This window comes from Platalea leucorodia, assembly GCF_965183815.1.
Source record: "Platalea leucorodia genome assembly, chromosome: W".
NCBI classification, from domain to species: Eukaryota; Metazoa; Chordata; class Aves; order Pelecaniformes; family Threskiornithidae; genus Platalea; species Platalea leucorodia.
In genome coordinates, this window is record NC_138859.1 from 45,491,335 (window position 1) to 45,511,368 (window position 20,034).

Genomic DNA, 20,034 nt, shown 5'->3' on the forward strand with positions numbered 1-20,034 from the left:
ACGGAAAAAAAGACGGATTACACGCTCGCGGGGGTGTTTTTGTTTCTAGATCTTGCCTCGTCTGGAGCGGAAAGCCGGCCAGGATCCTCCTCGGTTCTTAGCTCCAGGACGGGCGAGGGCGCATCCTGCGTAAGCTAGGGAGCGGGAGCCTGGGAGCGCCCGCCGCGTGCCGCCGGCAGCCCGCATCCGTCCCCGCGGCGGCCGGGAGCGCCGCGGCCGCCGGGCACCGCCCCGAGCTGCTCCTCGAGTTCAGCGAGAGCCGAGTGCGAGCGGAACAAGAAAAGCTTTTTCTTTCTTTTTTAAGTTCCAGAAACTAAACTCGTCATTTATTTTCTGTCCACAGATTGTTTTAAATAAACATGAAGTTGGTCTTATAATTTGTTTTGTTTTGTTTTTACATCGTTTATCAGAAGCACAGTCCTCAGCGTCTCGGTGACGATCTTGCCGGTCCCTACCCCGATCGAGCGGTGCGCTCGGACAGACCGAAACCGAGCGGGCTCCACCGGGTCTGAGGTCTCCTGGGAAAAAAAAAAAATCTATGGCTTGTTCATCGGCATCGTGCTCTTCACCCCATCCGGAGGGCCGACCCGCGCGGCACGGAGCAGCGGAGCCCTCCAGCCCGCCGAGGGGACCGCGGGCCGTCCTCGGCGCCGGGTGGGCTCAGCTTTGTGACACCCCCTCTCAGATAAACCAGGCCTGCTCCAAGTCCAGCGGTTCTCCTGCGATAAGCCTGGGCAACTCGGAATTAAGCCTTAGTGTGGTCTCCTCTAGCGTCTGCTCTAGCAGTTGAATCCACCTCCACATTTGAGAAACTTATCGACAAATCAAAACATTGAAAGTTTTATCGCTACTGAACATATTTACAGTTTTCAGCACGCACACAGCTAATCCAAATGGGTATGGGGATGTCGAAGGTGAGCATGTGGTAACTATCATATTTGTTCTTTACGTTTTCAGAAACAAACATAAAATTCAGATTCTCGTATCTCACTATTTCATTTAAATGAGACTTTGTTTCAACCACACAGATTTTTATAAACAAAAAAACTGATACAATGTATTAAAACACATAATAACAAGAGTCTACATGTAAAAATATAACTTTTACATACACAATTTCAAAATAATGATACGTTTGCCGTTTGTTGCATAAAATTTACAAATGTATTTTTCATTACTATATAACTGGCAAAACAGGAGAACAGATGGAACATTTAGACCGTTTGATGGATTTATGGCATTTATTCAGTGTTGATAGGTGGAAAATCTACTCGAACAGGGAGATTTTATTTAAAATACATGCCAGGTCGGTGTGGCTGTAAAAATAGAAACTGGAATTAGAGACAAAAGGATGCTGACAAATACCTAACTAGGAGCACTATCTGTTAATCGTACTGTACACCAAAGTCAATTGTTATTAAGATTCACTATGGAAGTTGGTTCAGTTGTGCCCAGACTTCAAAGCTAGTTATCTGATGAGCTGCTGTGCCATAGTTGGAGCTATGTTACTATTAAATATGTTAAGTAAAAACTTCATTCGTACTGGCCAGAGAAATCCTGTACTACCACCCCTCCTCGAGAAAGTGCAACTTAATGCTTTAGGACTCATAAGGCTTGTTATAATGCTGCATGATGACCGAAATTGGCATTTCACAAAGAAAGGAGGAGGCAGCAAGTGGTCTACACTTAAATAATCCACTTAAAAACGAGAGAAGAACAACAGAAAAAAGAAGTCGATCAAATCTGTCACACTACTTGCAATTTTCCCCCGCGATGGTGGCCCCCCCCCCCCAGTCTGACCATGTATTCAGCAACGCCTCACTGCACACTATTTAGGCTACACACATAGGTAACACTTTAATCGGTTCGTTAATCACAGCCACTTTGATTATGTTATGTTTCCGATGATATAAACATTGGAAGGCACAGTGGTAACATTGTAGCATTCTAACCTTGTACCTCTGAAAATCCCAGAAAACGGGTCGAGCGGCGCGGCGCGGCGCGGCGGGGCGGCCGGGGCTCGCTCCCGCGCCCGGGGTGCCGGCGCACCGCCGGCCCCAGAGTCCTGTCTTCCCCAAAGACTGAAGAAACAACTCTCTACTTTAGTTATGAATGAGAAGCAACGTCAGGGTCAGCATTTCATCCTGCACTACCCCTCCAGAGACAGAGTTGGCACTACAGGTTACAATAACAAAAACAGGGGAGAGGGACAGAAATAAGACAAAAAAATCCTTATTTACAGTAAAATCTTCTTTTTAAAAAAGTTAATCAGTACTATTTTTTTACAGGAGCAAAAAAGTCTGAAACAAATGAACAAAAGCTTACCATATTCACTAAATTTTTAATATATATTTATATATATATTTATATATATATATTTGTCATAGGTCTATAAGATCCATCTGTTCCTCCTACCCTAAGGAATGGCTAATGTCATCGCTTCAGTTTTCATTAGGACGTTTGCTGGTTTTGTAAATATCTGGGCAGCAAAGCTTCCCTTTTAATATCCAGTAAGTATAAACACTAGCTGTCTAGCACACCAACAAAAACGCTCATTTTTGTTTTTTTCTTCAGAAGTACACTTTTTCATTATTGCAAGTTTACAATTTTTAAATTAAATATTTTTTTCAGACTTACAAATTAATTATATTTTTCTTTTTTTTTTTTTTTCCAAAAGAAGTTTAGGCACAAATGCATTGTCCCACAGTGTGGAGAAGATTGCCATTCAGTCTCTAGGCTGTGCACTTACAGCTCGTAACATACTGCGTTAGACATTCTGCGTGATATGTTAAAGAGAGTCGTCCCTCAAGTTGCACTTTTTGTTTGCTTTTTTTTCTCGGTTTTAATAATCGGGAATGCTGAAATCTCTTGCGTCTGTGATTCTTAACTACTCAGACTTGTCTTATATTACAAAAAAGGGGTTAAGGAGAAGTGTTTATGTGGGTTTAAGATAATACAGCTGTTAAGGAAGTGGTCTCTTGCTTAAATGAAGAAATGTGGCAACTTGGACCTGCGGAAGAAGTAAAAGATCTCATCAGTCACGGCGAGCTGAGCGCGCGCCCCTACACCCTCCCCCAGCAACCCGCCTCAACGCGGCCCTGGAAACCAAGGGTGCTCGCAGGGCGACCCGAAAATCAGCTTACGCGGGGGGGGGGGGCCGGCACACCCACCCCCGGCGCAGCACCCCGCGGGCCGGTCTGCCCCGGGCCGGGGGGCCGGACCGGGGTGACCCCTCCGGGCGTGGGGCGGAAGGCTCCCGGGCAGGGCCCAGACCAAACTTGCCTTTTTTTTTACATCTGTCCCATGTGATTGGAGGCGTCTCCCATCCCAGGGTGGGGTCCTGCCAGGGAAAGCGGAGGAGGATCTGAAGATACTTTCTCTTCTTCCCTTCTTTTCAGACACGCTGCTTTAGGATTCAGATTTCTTTCTGTTGAATTGAAACAAAAGGCGAGTTCAAACATTCACGTTTTTATATACCAGACCGGTCCGTTCGTTGCATGGGCATCTAAAATAATTAATTGTCACTTATTCGTTCCAGTCCTGCTAAGGGGAATTTAGCGGGCTGAAGCGGAGGGTGCAGCTCGGTCAGGTCAAGCGCTGAAATGCAGCGCAACTCCATACGCAAGCTCTGCAAATACCTCCGTGTTTGTGCTTCGCTAAGGAGCAGCCAAGCTTAATATTGAATTTGGATCTTGCTGAAGACCGTAAAATGTGCTGAGGCCGCCGAGGACCTACGCCAGCACCCCCGGTGCTGGGGAACACAAGCACCCCGGGAGCTCAGAGGTGCCCAGCCGGCTCTGGGTGCCAAGGCTCGGGTCTTGCCTCTCTCCCCGGCACCGGCTGCCCCCCGGCCAGGCTTCCCCCCCCCAGAAAGGTGTGTTCGGCACGGCCGAAGCCCGGGAGGGGTTTCAGGAGATCCGAGAGGCGGCACGCTGACCTCTGACTTGCTGCTCTAAGCTGAGGATGACAGCCACAGCCTGGTGTAAGATCAGGAGCTTGGTCTGGGGCTTGTCGCTCTTCAGATGGAGCTGCACCATCCGGCCCAACTCCTTGAAAGCCTCGTTGATGTCGCGGACGCGCAGGCGCTCCCGAGCGTTGTTGGCCATCCTCCTTTCCTTTTCCCTCTCGGCCTTCTGCTCCGGTGTCAGGTCTTCGTCATCGTTATTGCTGGGAGACAAAAGGAATACATCATTTTCTAATGATGTGGAAAATAAGCGGTGCAAGGATTTTCAACAGACTTTGTCCAAAACTAGGGCTACAGTTCACGAGCAGACACCTTCTGAGTGATCCTCATCTGCTGTCCTGCTGCCACCAAACCTGCACAAAGTTCAGTCCCCTGAAATCTTACACTGAGTAAAGCCCTGGTTTGTAACGAAGCTTTACATGCCGCAAGGCAGGACTTCTGCTATTTTCAAGAAGCAAAACTACAGCTTTTTTTCAATGACATATTTTAGCACAGCCGATACTGCAACATTTTCGATTGTGGCAGATCTCCGCCTGTTGTCTCCGTTTAACCCCAAAGGACACGGTGGTGGCTATCTGCACCGCTCCCACCTCTGCTGCCGGTGGCTCGCCACGGGAGCGAGGGGACCTGCCCCATCTCCCGCCGTGCTCGCGCCCGAGTCCCACGGGCTCCGGCCCCCCGGCGGTAACTTCCAAGCCAGGATGACAGCCGTGCATTTACACGCTTCCCCTTCAGCAGACCGTCATTCTGGTTTTGGAAGAAGCTTTCTCCACCGCTGAGGGTGAGGATCCGCCATCCTCCCGAGCAGCGGCAAGCCACGGGCGGCGGGTGCGGGCAGCACCCCAGCGCCTGCACGGAGCACGGGGCACCAAAACGCCCGTGGGCAAAGACCCATGGAAGTAATTTATGGCTGTGAAGAGCCCTACGGTGAACTTCTGCATCCTTTCTGCAACAAAACTGCTTTCTATCCAGATAAAATGATGATTTTAAATTGAAAACGCATCCACTGGTGAGTCACTGGCACTATATAATTTGAATTGGTTATGCAAATGGAGTAATAAATTCTCAGCAGCCCTAACAACATGGATTTAGACATATAACTAAATATCAGGAGTAACCTTTTAAAGCTGCAAGCATGTTAAAAGCAAAAATGTTAGCCTACAAAAGCTTCAAAGCACACATAAATATGCATAAGCGACAGCATATTTGTTGAATTAACAAGAACCACGATCACCTCACATCAGCATAAAGGTGCTTTCTTCTTACCATATCGTAAACGCACATGAAAGCCTCGCTTATACATATGGTTACTTCAACACATTTATTCAGAGAAGATCTCGAGTGTCATATATTTTCTCCAGTCATAAGAGACGTGCACGTAATTAACGTTTTAAACGTCACGAGCGCTGGCCTGAGAGGTCTGAGACTCGGCGCTCTCTTGGGGGCAGCACGTCTGCTCAGACGCTTCTTACCGCGGCTCCGTTTTTATAGAGAACCAGGCGCGGGAGGAGAAAAGGCAGAAGGACGCTGCCATTCGTCTTTCAAAAAATCCCCTGGACAAAGCAGGGTTGTGCCTGGGTTTCAGTTTTATCGGGATTTTCAGCTACGATGACGAGCACCTGCGGTCCTGAGCTGTGCCTCGGGCCCTGTGCTGACACGCAGGCGAGGCAGGTGAAACGCGAGGGACAGGAGCGAAGCCCGTCCCTCGCTCGGGTTCACGTCTGCAGCACCCATAGACATTGCTCACGTTTACCATGGGCCTGAGCTCCCAGATGATACAATCCAGCTACGCCTTCACTAATACTTCCCCAAAACGTATAAAGTCTATGTCGAACAAGCAAAGACCTCTAAACCCTCCGCTTAAACCTAGGGAGCCCTAGAGATTTACGGAAATCGAGGACTGGGAATGACAAATTTATTTCAGAGGTAAAAGAAAAGCATACGGTTTGTTAGTTCAGATGCAGGTGTGACCAGCTCTTAGGCACATTTTTAAGGAGATGAAAATCCACACTGTATTCCAATTTGCAAGCATGGGCAGAGAGGAATAACAGCCTAATTCATACATTTTAGCGTAATGCAATTTCTTTATAGATTGTGGAGAACTTGCTCAGCGTCCAAATTTGTGAATTGTTTGAATTTGATGACGTCCCGGAGTACAGGTACCAGAAAAGTACTCGGTACTGCCAGAAGAGCCATCCCATTCCACTTAGGCTGTGGTTTTACCTGCCAGGAAAAAACCTCATAGTTTCCTCCTGTTCTGTTCACTTCATCGAAATCCAGTAAAGGAATTAAATGAAGCGACACTATTATATACTGTTACCTAGATCTTGACCTAGTAATTGATTTGATATCCTTCTTGTCATCCTCTAGTTTCTTGTCCTCAGAAGACTTTGTGTCCTGGAGGTTTTCATCTCCCTCGTCGTCAGATTTGATTTCGGAGCTACCCGAAGAGACGCTCTGCCCTTGCAGTCCGGTTGGCATGCCTGCGAGAAAACACACGGACAACCTGTCAAGCAGTGCTGAAGGCAAGGCCCAAACGGCCTGGGTGTCTGTCCCCTGTCCCCGGCGAAGGGGGACCCACGGCACGAAGGGTGACCCGCGGCACGAAGGGTGACCGGCAGCACGAAGGGTGACCGGCAGCACGAAGGGTGACCTGTGGCACGAAGGGTGACCCACAGCACGAAGGGTGACCCGTGGCCCAGCCCCAGCTGGCTGCTGCAGAGCCGGGCATGGGGACGGCAGCTCCCGAAATCGGGTTCTGGCCCGGGCTTGGAGGTCTAACTCGGCTCTGAGGAAGGTGGCACAGGACACCTAGCTGCTACTCCTGTTCTTCAATCACTACATAACTTTTCCTTCATCTTAAAAAAAAATCTTTACTATGTCATTCTCGTAAAATAATCAAAATATCTTGGGTGCAATGAATGAGCAAGACCTTGTAAGCCATCGTAATAGTCTGGGCTCTTTCTCCCTCGCTTTAACGGGAAGAGCAGCTGCCTCTAGGAACAACACCAACCCCCCGACGTCCTCTGGGCTCGGTTCGCTCCAGGCCCGCTTTAAGCCACCCTGCCGAGGAGTCGGCGAGGCTCAGGAGAGCGCAGCACATCTCGTGAGCCAAGGAGAGGCGTCCTGCCCGCGGGCAGAACTGCAAAGGCGGTGGAAAAATCCGCAGGTCTTCAACTCACGCCTTTCTGATGTGCCTCCTGCAGCGTTTCCTACACTTAATTTTGCTGCTTAAAGCAGTCCTGGTGTCAAGACTCACTGTCTGGAGTTGCTTGCATGCTTCTAGATGTAATAACTGGAGTATTTCAGAGCTGGATCAGCGAACGGGCCCTGCAGCCTCGGCTGTGCCCGGCGCTGCGTTACAGCCTCCGCCATCCCTGTCACCAGAAGCGCAGACACCTCGTCCCGCCAGCCCGGGTCACCGCCGTCCCGGCCGCCTGTTTGGGGACAGGCTTCCCAGGCAGGCGGTACTCACCCCTGTACGGGTCCTGGGGCGGGTTCAAATCCGGGGACGTGGCGGACTGGACAGGCAGCTGGGGGACCGGGACCTGGTTTGGCACGAGCGAGTGGCTCCCGCGGAGGCTGACCCCGTCCTCGCGGTGCGCTCCGACCTGCCGGGGAGGAGAGAGGCAGCGGTGAGGCCCTGCGGCGCCGGACAGCCGGCCGAACCCCAAGTCCTGGGGACCCCAGGAGAGGGACGGGGACGGTGCGGCCCGGCACCGGGCCCTGTTTCACTAGAGGGCGCAGATGGCCCGTACAGCCGCGCCGCCGCGCACGCCGCGCGCACCGCACCGTGCAGGCCGCCCGGGAGGACGCTGCGCCGCACGCCTCGTGACAAACGCGGCAGAGCAGCTCAGGCAGGTAAAACGTCAAATTGTCTCCCAGGGTGCTGCAGCCGAGCGCGCTGATTCCTACCCATCTGTCTTCTATCATGTCCGCCAACAGATCTGACAATTATCTTAATGCCCATATGCTTAATTGTGGGCTTCTCAATTCCCTCATTGCTATCGGAAATCCTGCAGGAATTTCAATTTGGCATTCGACTTTCATTTCGGGGGATCAGATTCGCAGGCCTGCCATTTTTTTCCCCGTAATGCCAGCTAAGCCTCTGACAGCGGGAGCTGCGGCAGCGAGCCGCTCCCCCCAAACATAGTAACGTGTCACCTGCCTTTCCAAAACGAGAAGCCCCGTCCAAATTAGCGCTCGCTGTATTTCATTAACCACCGAGTCCCAAACCCGAAGGGGCTCCATCCCTGCCAACGCCGTGACTCCGGGTAATATACCAATAAAGGTTTTATTAAACACTCCAGTAATGCCATCATCGGAGCTGACAGCGCGGGCGCGACGGAAACGCATCCATTCCTCCCCTCTACGTGGCTCGCAGACACACTCTGCGGAGCAGGGTTGCTCCTTCATTAAATAAAGGAGACCGCCGAGAAGAGTTAAGCATCTGAAGAGCAAAACTGTCAGGAGCTGCAGGAGACTTTGATAAAAAAGCACCCGGAGCGGTAACACCGGCGCTGCCTCCCCGGTCCTGCACGGCAGCTCCGGCTGGCTGCGCTCCGAGCGGGACAGGCACCGACGGACGTCTGTAGGGACAGACAGACAGCGTGTCCGCACGGAAAACTCAGCGCTCCACCTCCTCAGGTGCGTGCATCCCCCAAGGCTCGAGTGAAAGGGGCGATAAACCCGGCAGAGAGCTGTAAATCGCTCTTTATTCTCAGAAAGTAAGTACTCGGGCAGATAAAAAGATGGAGGGATGTTTCTAATCAGACTTACAAGATAATATAGGATAATTGTTACCAGCAAGTCGAGACCGCAGTAAGAAAGATAAAAGGGAATCCTGCCAAGGGGAACTTGAGAAAATCTTTTACTACTAGACGAAACGCAAATAACCGAAAGCAAGTGTAAAATAGCAGAGACAAAAACTCTCTCCTTGTTGAGACATTTTAATTTTTAAAACATCAGATACTAAGAAAAGACTGGAGCCAGCATTATTTGGTTTTAAGAGAGAATCGGTTGTTACGGGGCGCTTAGAGCTCGGCACTTCCACGTCCTGAAATCTCAATGCAGAAAACGCAATTAAATCCTTATGACATCCTTCTGAGGGGAAAAAGTATTTTTTCCCCACACCTATGAAAGAAAAGGACCAGTGAAACAGGCTCTCCTTCTCCATCCCCAGCGGCACCCAGCTCAGCTGGATACGACCCTGGGCAACCCGACCGAGCCTGGGAGCTGGACCTGACTCCAAAGCCGGCCCTGCCGCGGGCAGGGGCTTCACCGCGGCCACCTCCACAAGTCCCCTCCGATCTACATTTTTCTGTGATTCTACAAAAGACGAAAACCATTTAGTTTTGAGGTCGATGAAGACAAAGAAACATATGATACCACTTCTGGTTGGCAACCACCCACCACCCTTGGAGCAGAGCTCCCGAGAGCGGCTGGAAGCTGTAAAGGCGCTTTGACAGAGGCCACGTCTCGCTCTGGGTCCCTCCCTTTTCCTGCCAGCCTCCCCGGGCTCCATCCATGACCTGTGCAGACAGACAGACAGAGCCGGAGATGGCAAGCATCCCGTCCCGCTCCTGCCCCGGAGCAGCCCACCTCCTCCCCTGGACCACCTCCGTTGCAGGGCTACAGGAGATGCCTCCAGTTGGGTGGTCCAGCTTGAAGAGGGGCAGCCTGGCTATCTTGGTTATTTGGCCTGACTTCTCAAAGACTACCTCTTGTTTGACCACGTCAAGAAGCAGACATGGTAATAATGCTACGCCAGGGGAGGTTTAGGTTGGATATTAGGAAAAACTTCTTCACCGAGAGGGTGGTCAAGCATTGGCACAGGCTGCCCAGGGCAGTGGTTGAGTCTCCATCCCTGGAGGTATTTAAAGAACGGATAGATACGGTGCTTGAAGACATGGTATAGATGGACTTGGCAGTGCTGGGTTAACGGTTGGACTCGATGATCTTAAGGGTCTTTTCCAACCTTAACGATTCTATGATTCTACAATGGGAAGCTAATGATCTGGAGGATTTTTGAACTGAAGTGTTGAATTCAGATGCAAAAACAAGATGCCATAAAATCACCACCACTTTACCGCTGACATACTGATAGGAAGTTTTATTCATATTTGTTAAACTTGGTTGTAATAAAAAAAAGACTTCCTCACATTTCTTCTCCTTTAGGTTCTCAAGAGATCTGGAAGGTAACCACCTATGTTACGTCTCACAACCGAATGATAAACACTATCAATTCTTTTCTTCTCTTTGACAACCCACTACATGATCTGTCTTGCTTCTTGAGATTTGCAGCTTTTTTTCCTGCCAACTGGCAAATTCCAGGCTTGCTTAGTGAGCAAGCCCAACCTATGGCCATCTCTACACGAAAGAAAGACCATTTCTTATCTGCTATGACTGCCTCGAAGCCCATTTTCCCCTCTCTCCACGTGGGAGGCAGGCATCCCGAGATGGGATGGAGCTGGGGCTGCAGCACCCCTCCCACCCGCGATCCTCGCCGTGCCATAGAAAGGCGGCCGCTCCGAAACACCGACGCTTTCTAACCCTACGGCTACACAAACCACCACCTCGCAACGGCCTTCCCATAGCGTGTTTTCCCAGATAATTTATTTCTCCAGTTTCAATCGCTTGCAAGAAGATTCAGGCAGCCCCATCGCTTCGTCATCCATAGACGGCGTATTTCCTGAGAGACAGAAAGACTTCAACTCCAACTCTACCAGGCTACAAACACCTCTGTGTGTGTGTATGTGCACACACATGCATCTATAGTAAAAGATCAAAACTAACCCACACCACGTAGTCTCACAAGCAGAAGACTACAGGGGCTGGTTTCTGGTGGTGCTGTGGTTTGCACCGAGCCACCGCGTCCCCCCCGCCCATGGGATGCTCTGTCCCGCGTGGGTACCCAAACGGCCGCTTTTACAGCAAACTTCAGGCCTCAGATGTCCCCTAAAATAGGCCGGCCATTTACTTTTCTCCTTTAAACATCACCAGCTGCTTTTAGCAGGAGCCAAGCACCTTCGAGAGCATCGCCACGCTGCCAAACGCGGCCCAAACCCACCATAGAATCAATCACAGAATCACAGAATCGTTAAGGTTGGAAAAGACCCTTAAGAGCATCGAGTCCAACCATTAACCCAGCGCTGCCAAGCCCACCACCATCTGCCAGGGGACGCAGGGACGCGACTTACTGAAAGAAATCTCACCCCGTACAAGGTGTCAGGGACCGAAAGCAGCAACGCCTGCGAGCGCGGGACGTGGGCAGCCCCCGGCACCGCCGGGGACACCGAGGATGCTGCGTTTGCTGCTTCCCCCTCCCTGCGTGCCGCCGGTTTGTCTGTCGTGCAAACAACAGCTCTGCCCTGAGGTGGAGCGAAGATATGAATCATTCCCCCCAGCCCGGGAGTGTAGATTATAAATAATACTTATCTTTAGAGAATCAAACTCACTTTGAAGTTCTATTAATATTTTATTTATTTCCATCTCTTGTAACAGCCCCCTACTGCAGCGCTCAGCAGACTGGAGTGGAAAAAAAAAACCCAACAAAGAAGAAATCCTAAAATGTGCATGGGAGGTATAAGCAGGCTCTGCTGTGGATGTGCAAATCTCTGCCTCAGCTTCCCCTTCGCAATCACCAGCTCGGGCACACACAGGTGCCCCAGCGTACGCGCGCAGACCCACGCGTGACGTACAGTCCGCTCGAGAGAATTCAGCCAAAGCGAAAAACCATGAGAAGCCCCAGTCTTGTGGGGTTTTGGCTATTAAGGTTAAAAAGGCTTCTGGAAGATAAATAAAGACCGGTACGGAGAAGGCTGATCCCAGAGGCAGGGATCAAAATCAGAGTAAGGACCAAAATCATCCTGCAGACCTTCCAGTGCAGGTCTTTTTGGAGGCACGCACGTACTAGGCTGATGGGCACGGCACGAAAACCTGGACAGACCATGTCCGAATTCACACTTGCAGCAGTCTTTTACAGCATTTAAAAAACCTGACGAGCTGGAAGAAGGCTGGACCTTGTCTTCTCTTACCTCTGCATTTTCGTTTTTATATACGGTAACAGTATCAGTATAAACGTCAGGTTTTTCTGGTTATGCTAGTTTGTATGTATTCCAGATTATCTGCACTATCTATATATTCATTGGGGATGGGAAGCTGTTTTAAAAAAATAGATGTGGAAATTAATTCTTGAATACTCAGCATTTCATGATGGAGATGCATACCTGGACTTAGCACAGATAAAGAACACGACGCTGGAAAAAAATTCACAGTTACACCCTCACCCTACAAAATGCTTTTTTTTTTCTTTTCGAAAAAAATACCCACTCCGCTGTGCCAAAGATGCTCGTCTCACCAACGTCGAGATGTACGCATTGAATTTGGCGGCTGTTCAACCCTTACGAACGCCATCCCCGCAGAGGAGTGCCCCCAGAGCAGGCTGCCGGCCGAAGCCACCCCGCCGCTGCTCCAGGCGTGGATGCGCGGCGCGGCGGGGACCTGTGAAAGCGGCGGGGCCGGCGGCCCCGGGAAGGGCAGGGGCAGGCTCGCTTCTCCCTGTCACAGGGAGCAATCAAGGATTTTTCTATAGGAGGGTTTCCCCAGCTCCCTGCTGAAGGCGTCTAAATCCCTGATGCCGGACAAAACCCTGCTCTCCCAACGCGCCCTCCCAGCCGCTGCCACCGCACGAGGTCCAGCGGGGACGAGGCGAGGAGGGGTCCGGCGCACCCGCTGCCCGCCGGCATCGCCCACCTCCGTGCCCGCAGCCCAGGGCTCCTCCGCCACCGGGGAAGATGCTCAGTTTTCAGTAAACATAAAGAGAAAACGTGTCTGCGTGGTGACCAGCCCCCCACTGACACGGAAACCTGCTTTGGTGCCTCCGACTTGTCCCTTCCCCGCGAAATCCCAGCCGCGCCTGACAGCCCCGAAGCGCTGCACGTCACTTTGAATCGCCTCGGATTCTCTCTCTCTCTGTCACGTACGTGACGATGGAAAGTTTACCCTCCGGAGCAAGGGAAGCCCCTACCTGACCCAGAAGTGAATCCTGAGCAGCGGTAAGAAACGGTCATGCAAACGTTTCTTTTATTGCTCACAGATGGGCATTTGAAGTTGGGGCATGGTAAGGAGCAGACATAAGCTGTAAAAAGCGGGGAACGGTTTCCTATGAAGTTATGAGCATCGCACCCCTCTCCTTACGGTTAACCCTTCTCCTGCTGAGAGGTGGCTGTCACACACACGATTGATTTTCTAAATACACAGGAAAAACTATCACTTAAAGCCTGGATCGCAGCTTCAGGCTACGGTTAGGAAGAGATGATTCCTAACTTGCCACTATCGTGAACAAACGCAACAAGCGGCGTGCTTTGTCCTTTTAAAAACGATGACCTTGTGTTATCCAATTAGATAAATAAAAACACGCGGCAAGAAAAGTTGTAAGGTGATGCATGTTAACATGTGTTCAATATTGTCAAAATTTATAAGTCTGACAGAAAGCAGATTTGTGCAAAGCCCTTATAAACCTCTACCGCTATATTAAAAAGGGAACAGCGCAGGGCACTCTGACACAAATGGTCTCTCACTGTATGTGTGTATTATTGGTCCAAATTATTCACTCTTATTTAACTGCACCGAAGTCTTTCATCTCCATGCTATACAATAATAGTTTCCATATGACCGGTGGCTCAGCTATAAATAAGATCAAACGCAAAAGAAAGGATTTAATAAAAAAAAAAAAAAAAAAAAAGACATTAAGAGTGGCATTAAATCAGGAAAAAAGCAAAGTTCACATTTTTTTCTACAGAAAAAAAGTAGTGCCGAGTACTAAGCAGCTCGCCAAATATCTTATGAAAGGGCTGCTTGCGAGCCAGTTGTATGCAAAAGCCATTTCAACGGAGCTGAAAGTGGCAAAGCTGGACTTCGGCGTTAGAAGGAAGGGGAAGAAGAAGATGAAGGAAAAAAAAGCACCAGCGCCACGTCTCCCGGCGAGGCCGGGTACCGGGGCAGCGGCGGGCGCGTGCCTCGAGGCCAGGGGAGCGTGGCGGCACCCAGGCGCGTCCCGGGGGGCTCCCCGGGGACCCCGCCTCGCCGCGGCTGGGCGGGAGGAGGTTTGCCTTGGCACCGCGCGGCTGCCTGGGGGACGAGCCGACTTGCAGCCGACTTTCCCCCGCCCGCCCGCTCCCCACCAGCTCCCTCCTTCAGCCTGCTGCCCTTGGCAGGCCGATTCAGGCGCCGGTCCCGCGCGCGGAGAGAGCCGCCCGCCACCGCGGCCCCCCGTAAGCGCTAATTCGGCGCGAGGTCTCCCACGCTCCACCGGCTTTGCTTTCCCACCATGGGAGATAATGGAAGTGTTTTAAGGGAAACCAACCGGTCGCGACCTATTATGGGGAGCATATGGTTGCCGTGGCCGTCGGAGGGAAGTCACTGAAATAATCCCTGCGATTTCTTTCCAACAGAGATGATTATTCGTTTAAGTATTGGCTAAATCCGGAGATATAAAGGGTCCTAAAGTGCGGGATTAAGAATATTAACTCTCCTTCACTGAACGGCCGGGGAGGGAAGGGGAGGAAACCGTGCTGCAAGCAAGTCGGCACGCCTGGCCGCTTTATTTCGGTACCCAGCCCCAGATGAGGGGGGTCCCGTCCGGAGCAGCAGGCTCCCCGGCACCCGCCTCGCCGCCGGCCTCGGCTCCGCACCGCCGAGTCGGAGACGGCACCGAGCGGCTCGGGGAAACGCAAGGCGGCCGTCCGCCAGCGCCGCGCGGGAGCGCCCGCACGCCGGGCCGGCCACCGGCAGCTCGCAGGCAGCCAGCGCCGCAGAAACGAAACCCGGGAAACCAAATCCGAGGGGGTTTTAACCATGCGCCTAATTAGCCGGTTAGAAATGAATGGAGCCATTGTGCGGGGACAACGCTTTCCTGAAAAGGTGTCGTTTAAATATTGGTCAGCGGTTTCTCTCCGGGTCGAAATGAAGTTTATAGCTCGAAAATAATTTAAAAATATGATAAAGGCTGTAATTGCGCAGCATTAGGAATGTCGACCAATTAGGCAGAAAATGGTGCTATATAAAAACCCTACGCTGGTGCCTGTTATGTCAGACTTCATTCCAGTACGGTCATTCTGTCCAGTTTTTTTTAATTTATATTATACCTGCTAACTAAAAACCACACTCAAGCAAAACAAACCACAGGCGCAGCAGCTACAACTGTGCTAAAAATTAAGAAGAGAAAAAGATAGTAGGACAAAACAGCAAAAGCCAGATTTTGTCTTTTAAATAACGCCAAGTCGCTTGACTCTTTTTGTTTATGTACGGATGACATAACCGAATTACTTCATGAGCTGCTACTCCAATTCCTAGGGGTGGAAAATTCCATAAGTTAATTTAATGTGGATGTGAAAAAACCCACACACGAACGCGCTCTCTTCCTGTGGGCCCTCGCGTGAAGCATGCCGGCCGGCGGATGGCCTTCTGAGCGCTATCTGAAAAATAACGTACACCCGTTTCTGGCGTAGAATGGTTTTCATCAACACCTTGGTGCGCCGCTGCAGAAGAAACCTGTGTCTTCTAAGATTCCTCTGCAAAAGTTAGCATTAAAGGCTCTTTTCTATAATTCCATTTGAGACGTTACGATAAAATGCCCGCGATCCGCGTAACCTCTGAAATAACAGGAACTGCGGAAAGCCAGGAAATTCACAGCTAAAGCTGAAAATACACGCTTAGCTCATGCCCTTGAGAGATGGAGACGGGCAGATTCAATCCACCTAAACTCCAAATTTTCATCTCGACGTGCGACTTTAAAAACTTTGCCCTTAAAGATCCTTACCGAGACACAAATGTTATGAGCAGCCTGACAACAAACCCCACATCGTCCTCGTTTCTAGGCCACTTCTGCCTCTCCCCAGAAGTTTCTTTGCGGGCGGCCAGGGCTTTACGAGCCCGGCGAAGGGAGGCGACCTCCATTTTCGTGACGATGTTTTCAATCCTGCAAACGCTCGTGCACGTGCTTAACTTCAACGTCACGAATAGCCCCAACGGGAGGACTCGTGCTAATGAAGTCGAGCGCGCGTGTGTTTGCAGAACCCAGGGCTTGACGGGACGGACGGGAAACCCGAACCTCCGTCTGCCCTGCTCCACGAGCGGGTCACCCCCTTGCCCCCCGCGCTCCCCTCCGGCCCCACGACCCCCAGATGAGCCCTGCAAAGGGACCAGCTTTGGGCGGGCGGCTGCTGCACCCCAGCTCTGCGGTTGGGGCACAAGCCGGGCGATGCCGGGCACGCCGGGGGTTCAAATTCCTCCCCTCCACCCTTCCCGGCCGAGGAAGCCGTGCCCGACGCCCGGCGAGGGCTTCCCCCCCCCAGCTCCCGCACCCCAGGGCTGCGATTTCAGAAATGATACCCCTGTTTTGAGACTCTCCTGCTGCCCTTCACCTGGCGGCACGCGCTGCTGCTGCGACACAGCGGGCGCAGAGGAGCAGGCAGCTCCTCCGGGCTCTCCCCGCTAGACCAGTTTGCTGCTAAACTGGTATCAAGTACACTGTATTTGTAAATGGTGTGAATTAATGCGTGCCGGTTTGCTCATGGCACAAGGGAAATTAGAAACAGGGACACCAGCAACTTCCAGGGGCCTGCTAAAAATTAGTAAATGCTTAAACGCTCTCCTTACTGGGCCACTAATAAAAAAGGCGAGGGAATGTAAAATAGGAAATCCCTTTTAAGACAGCCTGCTCTAGCAAACCGTGCGCGCAGGGAGCAGACCTCTGCTCCCAGCCACACAGCTGTAAACCTGGCCTCCTTCCATCAAAACCCGAGCACTCGATTCCCGTTTCCAGCAGCATCTGACCCATCTCTGCCTTGTTTTTGTCTGGGGAGCAAAGGCGCACATCTGCTGCGCGAGGGAGAGCGCGGGCAGGGAGCGCGGGCAGGGGCGCGGGCAGGGGCGCGGGCAGGGGCGCAGGCAGGGATGCGGGCAGGGGCGCGGGCCCTGCGCGGCCCCGGGGCCGCCCCGGCGCGCTCGGGCGGCGCGCGGAGGTGCGCGGTGGGCACAGCCGCTTCCACCAGCGCTCTCTACAAGTTTCCGGTCCATACCTCCCACTGCTACTTTATTTACTGCAGCTGGCCGGCCTTTTATAGCCTGTTTCATGTATTAAAATTCAAATGTGGAAAACATTACCAGTATCCTCCTTGATTTTTTTTTTTTTTTTTTTTTTAAATTTTTTCCCCCTTCAACTTCCTTTTCAGCGTGGAATGTATCAAATGGTCAAAGGCTAACTTCAGCCTGACTCCACTCAAAAACTATTTCCTTTGTTCTTATGTTTTTACTTCAAAATTCATACCAGTTTTCCAAAAGAAATTCTCGGGCCCGACTCTTTCACCCAAGTTACGGTTTCAGACAGTGAGTAATGCTGCTTGGGAACGCGGCAGACTCTGGGTTTTCAGAGAAATGTCCTCGTCTTGTTTGCAGCAGCGGCGCTGCTCTCAAAGCATCCGAATCCTCCTGCTCCGTTACCTTGCTCCGACCATAAACTTACTTAGCCAAGCCCGAACAAAGCCAGCCAGACCCCATCACTTGGCATTTCTCCTGAAAAAGCAAGAGCCTACCTATTCCTAAAAACACGAAGGCATTTTTTAAGACGCACGACACCGGCGCTTCCATTTCTCATTGTTGCTGCTTTTTGCGTTTCAATCTAACTTCACCTACATCTGGTATTTAAGCGAGGAGCACATATTTATGGAACAAACTGTCTCTGAAGTGATGCCCTGGGTGCATGTTGCATCAGTTTAACATATGCAAAGCGAACAAAGCTACAAAAATTAAACTCTTTTCTCTTGATTGAGAGCAGATATGCAGGAACAGTTGTAAGTCACAGATCTGGCTTTTAATAAAGCCAGATTTCTTCATTAAAAGCAGTATTGTTTAAACACTGGAGGAAAAAATAGCTTTGTACAAGCTAAAATCTTAGATTATATGTATCCCAAGTGTATTTAACATATTACCTGAGGCCAAGCTAAATTACAATCTAGAATTTCCTTTTGTGAATTCTCCGCGACTGCCACGGAGAGCAAAACAATGTCTGGTTCATGCTAATTTTATTGGGGAAGGGGAGAGGAGATGGATTTAACCGAGCTGCTGAAAAAGCATCTTTTTACCTCTCGGAGCCTTTCACCAGACCATTTTCAGTTAACACTTCACATTTTTTTGAATCTGCAAATGGCGCAGTCTCAGTTGTGGCTTTTAATGATATTTTCCCCACGACAGAGTCACTTTTACTAACATTTCATTTAAGGAGGAGCAGAGCCTGTCACAAAGCTGCCCCATAAAGAACATAAACAAAACCTCCCTTATTTTCCTTTCTCAGGTGCTTAATTTCAACAACTGATGTTACCTTTTAGCAACCTGAAGCAGCAGGAACTATGGGCAAATATTTAGCCGAGGGCACTGCATGTGGACAAGTGTGAAGGGGGGAACCGTTTGGTCAAGGATAGCTGGGTAAGGCTGCCTGAAAAGCAGACTTTTTCTTGCAGCGGGGAAGCAGGAGACAGCTGGGATATCTGAATTTCCCTACGAGATGGCAGACCTCAGTTGTGAAGGCTTGGGATGACGGTCGGCACTCAAGCTTAGCCGTAAACCCGTGCCCTCGGCCGGAGACGGAGCGTGCCGCGGGCCGCGGAGCCGTCCCCCGGGTGGGATGGAGAGCGGCTGAAAGCTCTCGGCTCGGCCCCGCCGGCGGGAGCAACGGCAGCCAGGCCGGAGGAGCCGCCGGAGAACTTCCCCGGCATGGCAGGAGGCTCGGGAACGGCCCTGCTGAATAAAGCCGTGCTCCCAGTACCGCTGGAGGCTCATTATTTTATAATCACCTCCCCGACCATCACGACGGCGCCCAGCGCAGGGGCATCCCCAGGCCGGGGGACACGGCAATTATCAAATAATTGGCCACCAGAAGAAGCTCCTTCCTTCCCCTAGCAGTTGCCTCACACTCGGGCATCAAAGTTTTTCTTTCTTTCTTTCTTTTTCTTTATTTTTCCCCTTCCCTTGTGAAAAAAAGGGAGGAATCCTGTCTGAATCCTGTCAAATAAACCTCGAAATGTTTGCATTTTCCATATGATGCCTAATCCTATTTGGAATGCTTCTGAACATTTGGCCTTGATTACATCTTGGAGCAATGAATTTCACAGGTCATTGTGTGTTGAATAAAAAGTATTTCTTTTTGTCAGGTTCACTGAATGTCCCCTTGTTCTTTAATTACAAGGCAGGATGAATAGGAGAGCTAGATTTACCTTCTCTATGCTGTCCATTATTCTATGTACCTCTATTATGTCTCCTCTTATTCATCTCCTTTCTGAACAAAATCACCACAATCTGTTCAACCTCCCTTCACATGAAAATCCTTCCATGCTTGCAATCGTCCCTGAACTCCTCCTAATTCCACTACGCTTTTTTTGAGATAGGAAAACCAAAACAGAAGACAGCTCCAGGGAAGGTATACCCGCACGTACGTATACATAAATATATACCCAAGGCATATACTGCCGCTCCATCAGTTATATATATATATATATATACCCAAGGCATATACTGCCGCTCCATCAGTTATATATATATATATATATATATATACCCAAGGCATATACTGCCGCTCCATCAGTTTTGGTGTCCTTTCCAATGCGCCTTTGCAATTCAATGGGGTTTTGGTCTTGGTTTTAGGGATTCCTGCACACCGAGGAGAAATTTCCACGCGACTCAAGCAGAGAGATACGCTCCCCTCCCTATATGTATATGGTTAATTGAAATTCTTTCTTCTAATCTGCCCTGCCTTGCCCTTAGCGTGTGGGATGAGCAGGGGATCAAGCCTAGTCCTCCCCAGCGCCGCGCAGCAGCGAGCTGGCCAGGCATCTGTCAGGTCCCTTTCTCTTTCTGCATATTTTCCCCTTGTCTTAATTAACCTAAATAGCTTGAACCATCTGAAAATACTGCCCGATAACTCCTTGTTCCCTTCCTCCATTCCACGTGTGAGTAAGCAACTCTATTTCTGGAATGAAATTTGGAAGTATAAAACCGAACGCCTTTTAATCCTG

At 50.5% G+C, this 20,034-nt stretch overlaps 1 protein-coding gene across 6 annotated transcripts in view; it reads right to left on the reverse strand.

Moving 5' to 3' along the window:
* Nucleotides 1-1,772: 1,772 nt before the first annotated feature.
* LOC309601856 (transcription factor 4) overlaps nt 1,773-20,034 on the reverse strand; it is a gene marked incomplete at its 5' end in the record, with an annotated part of 235,706 nt that continues 217,444 nt past the window's right edge. For 3 of the 6 annotated variants that reach the window (XM_082335056.1, XM_082335059.1, XM_082335060.1), the window contains 5 exons: nt 1,773-3,010; nt 3,283-3,427; nt 3,938-4,167; nt 6,285-6,447; nt 7,440-7,575. In XM_082335056.1, coding sequence (XP_082191182.1) covers nt 3,291-3,427; nt 3,938-4,167; nt 6,285-6,447; nt 7,440-7,575 — 666 coding nt within the window. In that variant the 3' untranslated portion in view covers nt 1,773-3,010; nt 3,283-3,290. Of the gene's footprint in view, nt 3,011-3,278; nt 3,428-3,937; nt 4,168-6,284; nt 6,448-7,439; nt 7,576-20,034 lie in introns of all 6 variants that reach the window. The other 3 variants (XM_082335058.1, XM_082335061.1, XM_082335057.1) reach the window with 2 other exon arrangements.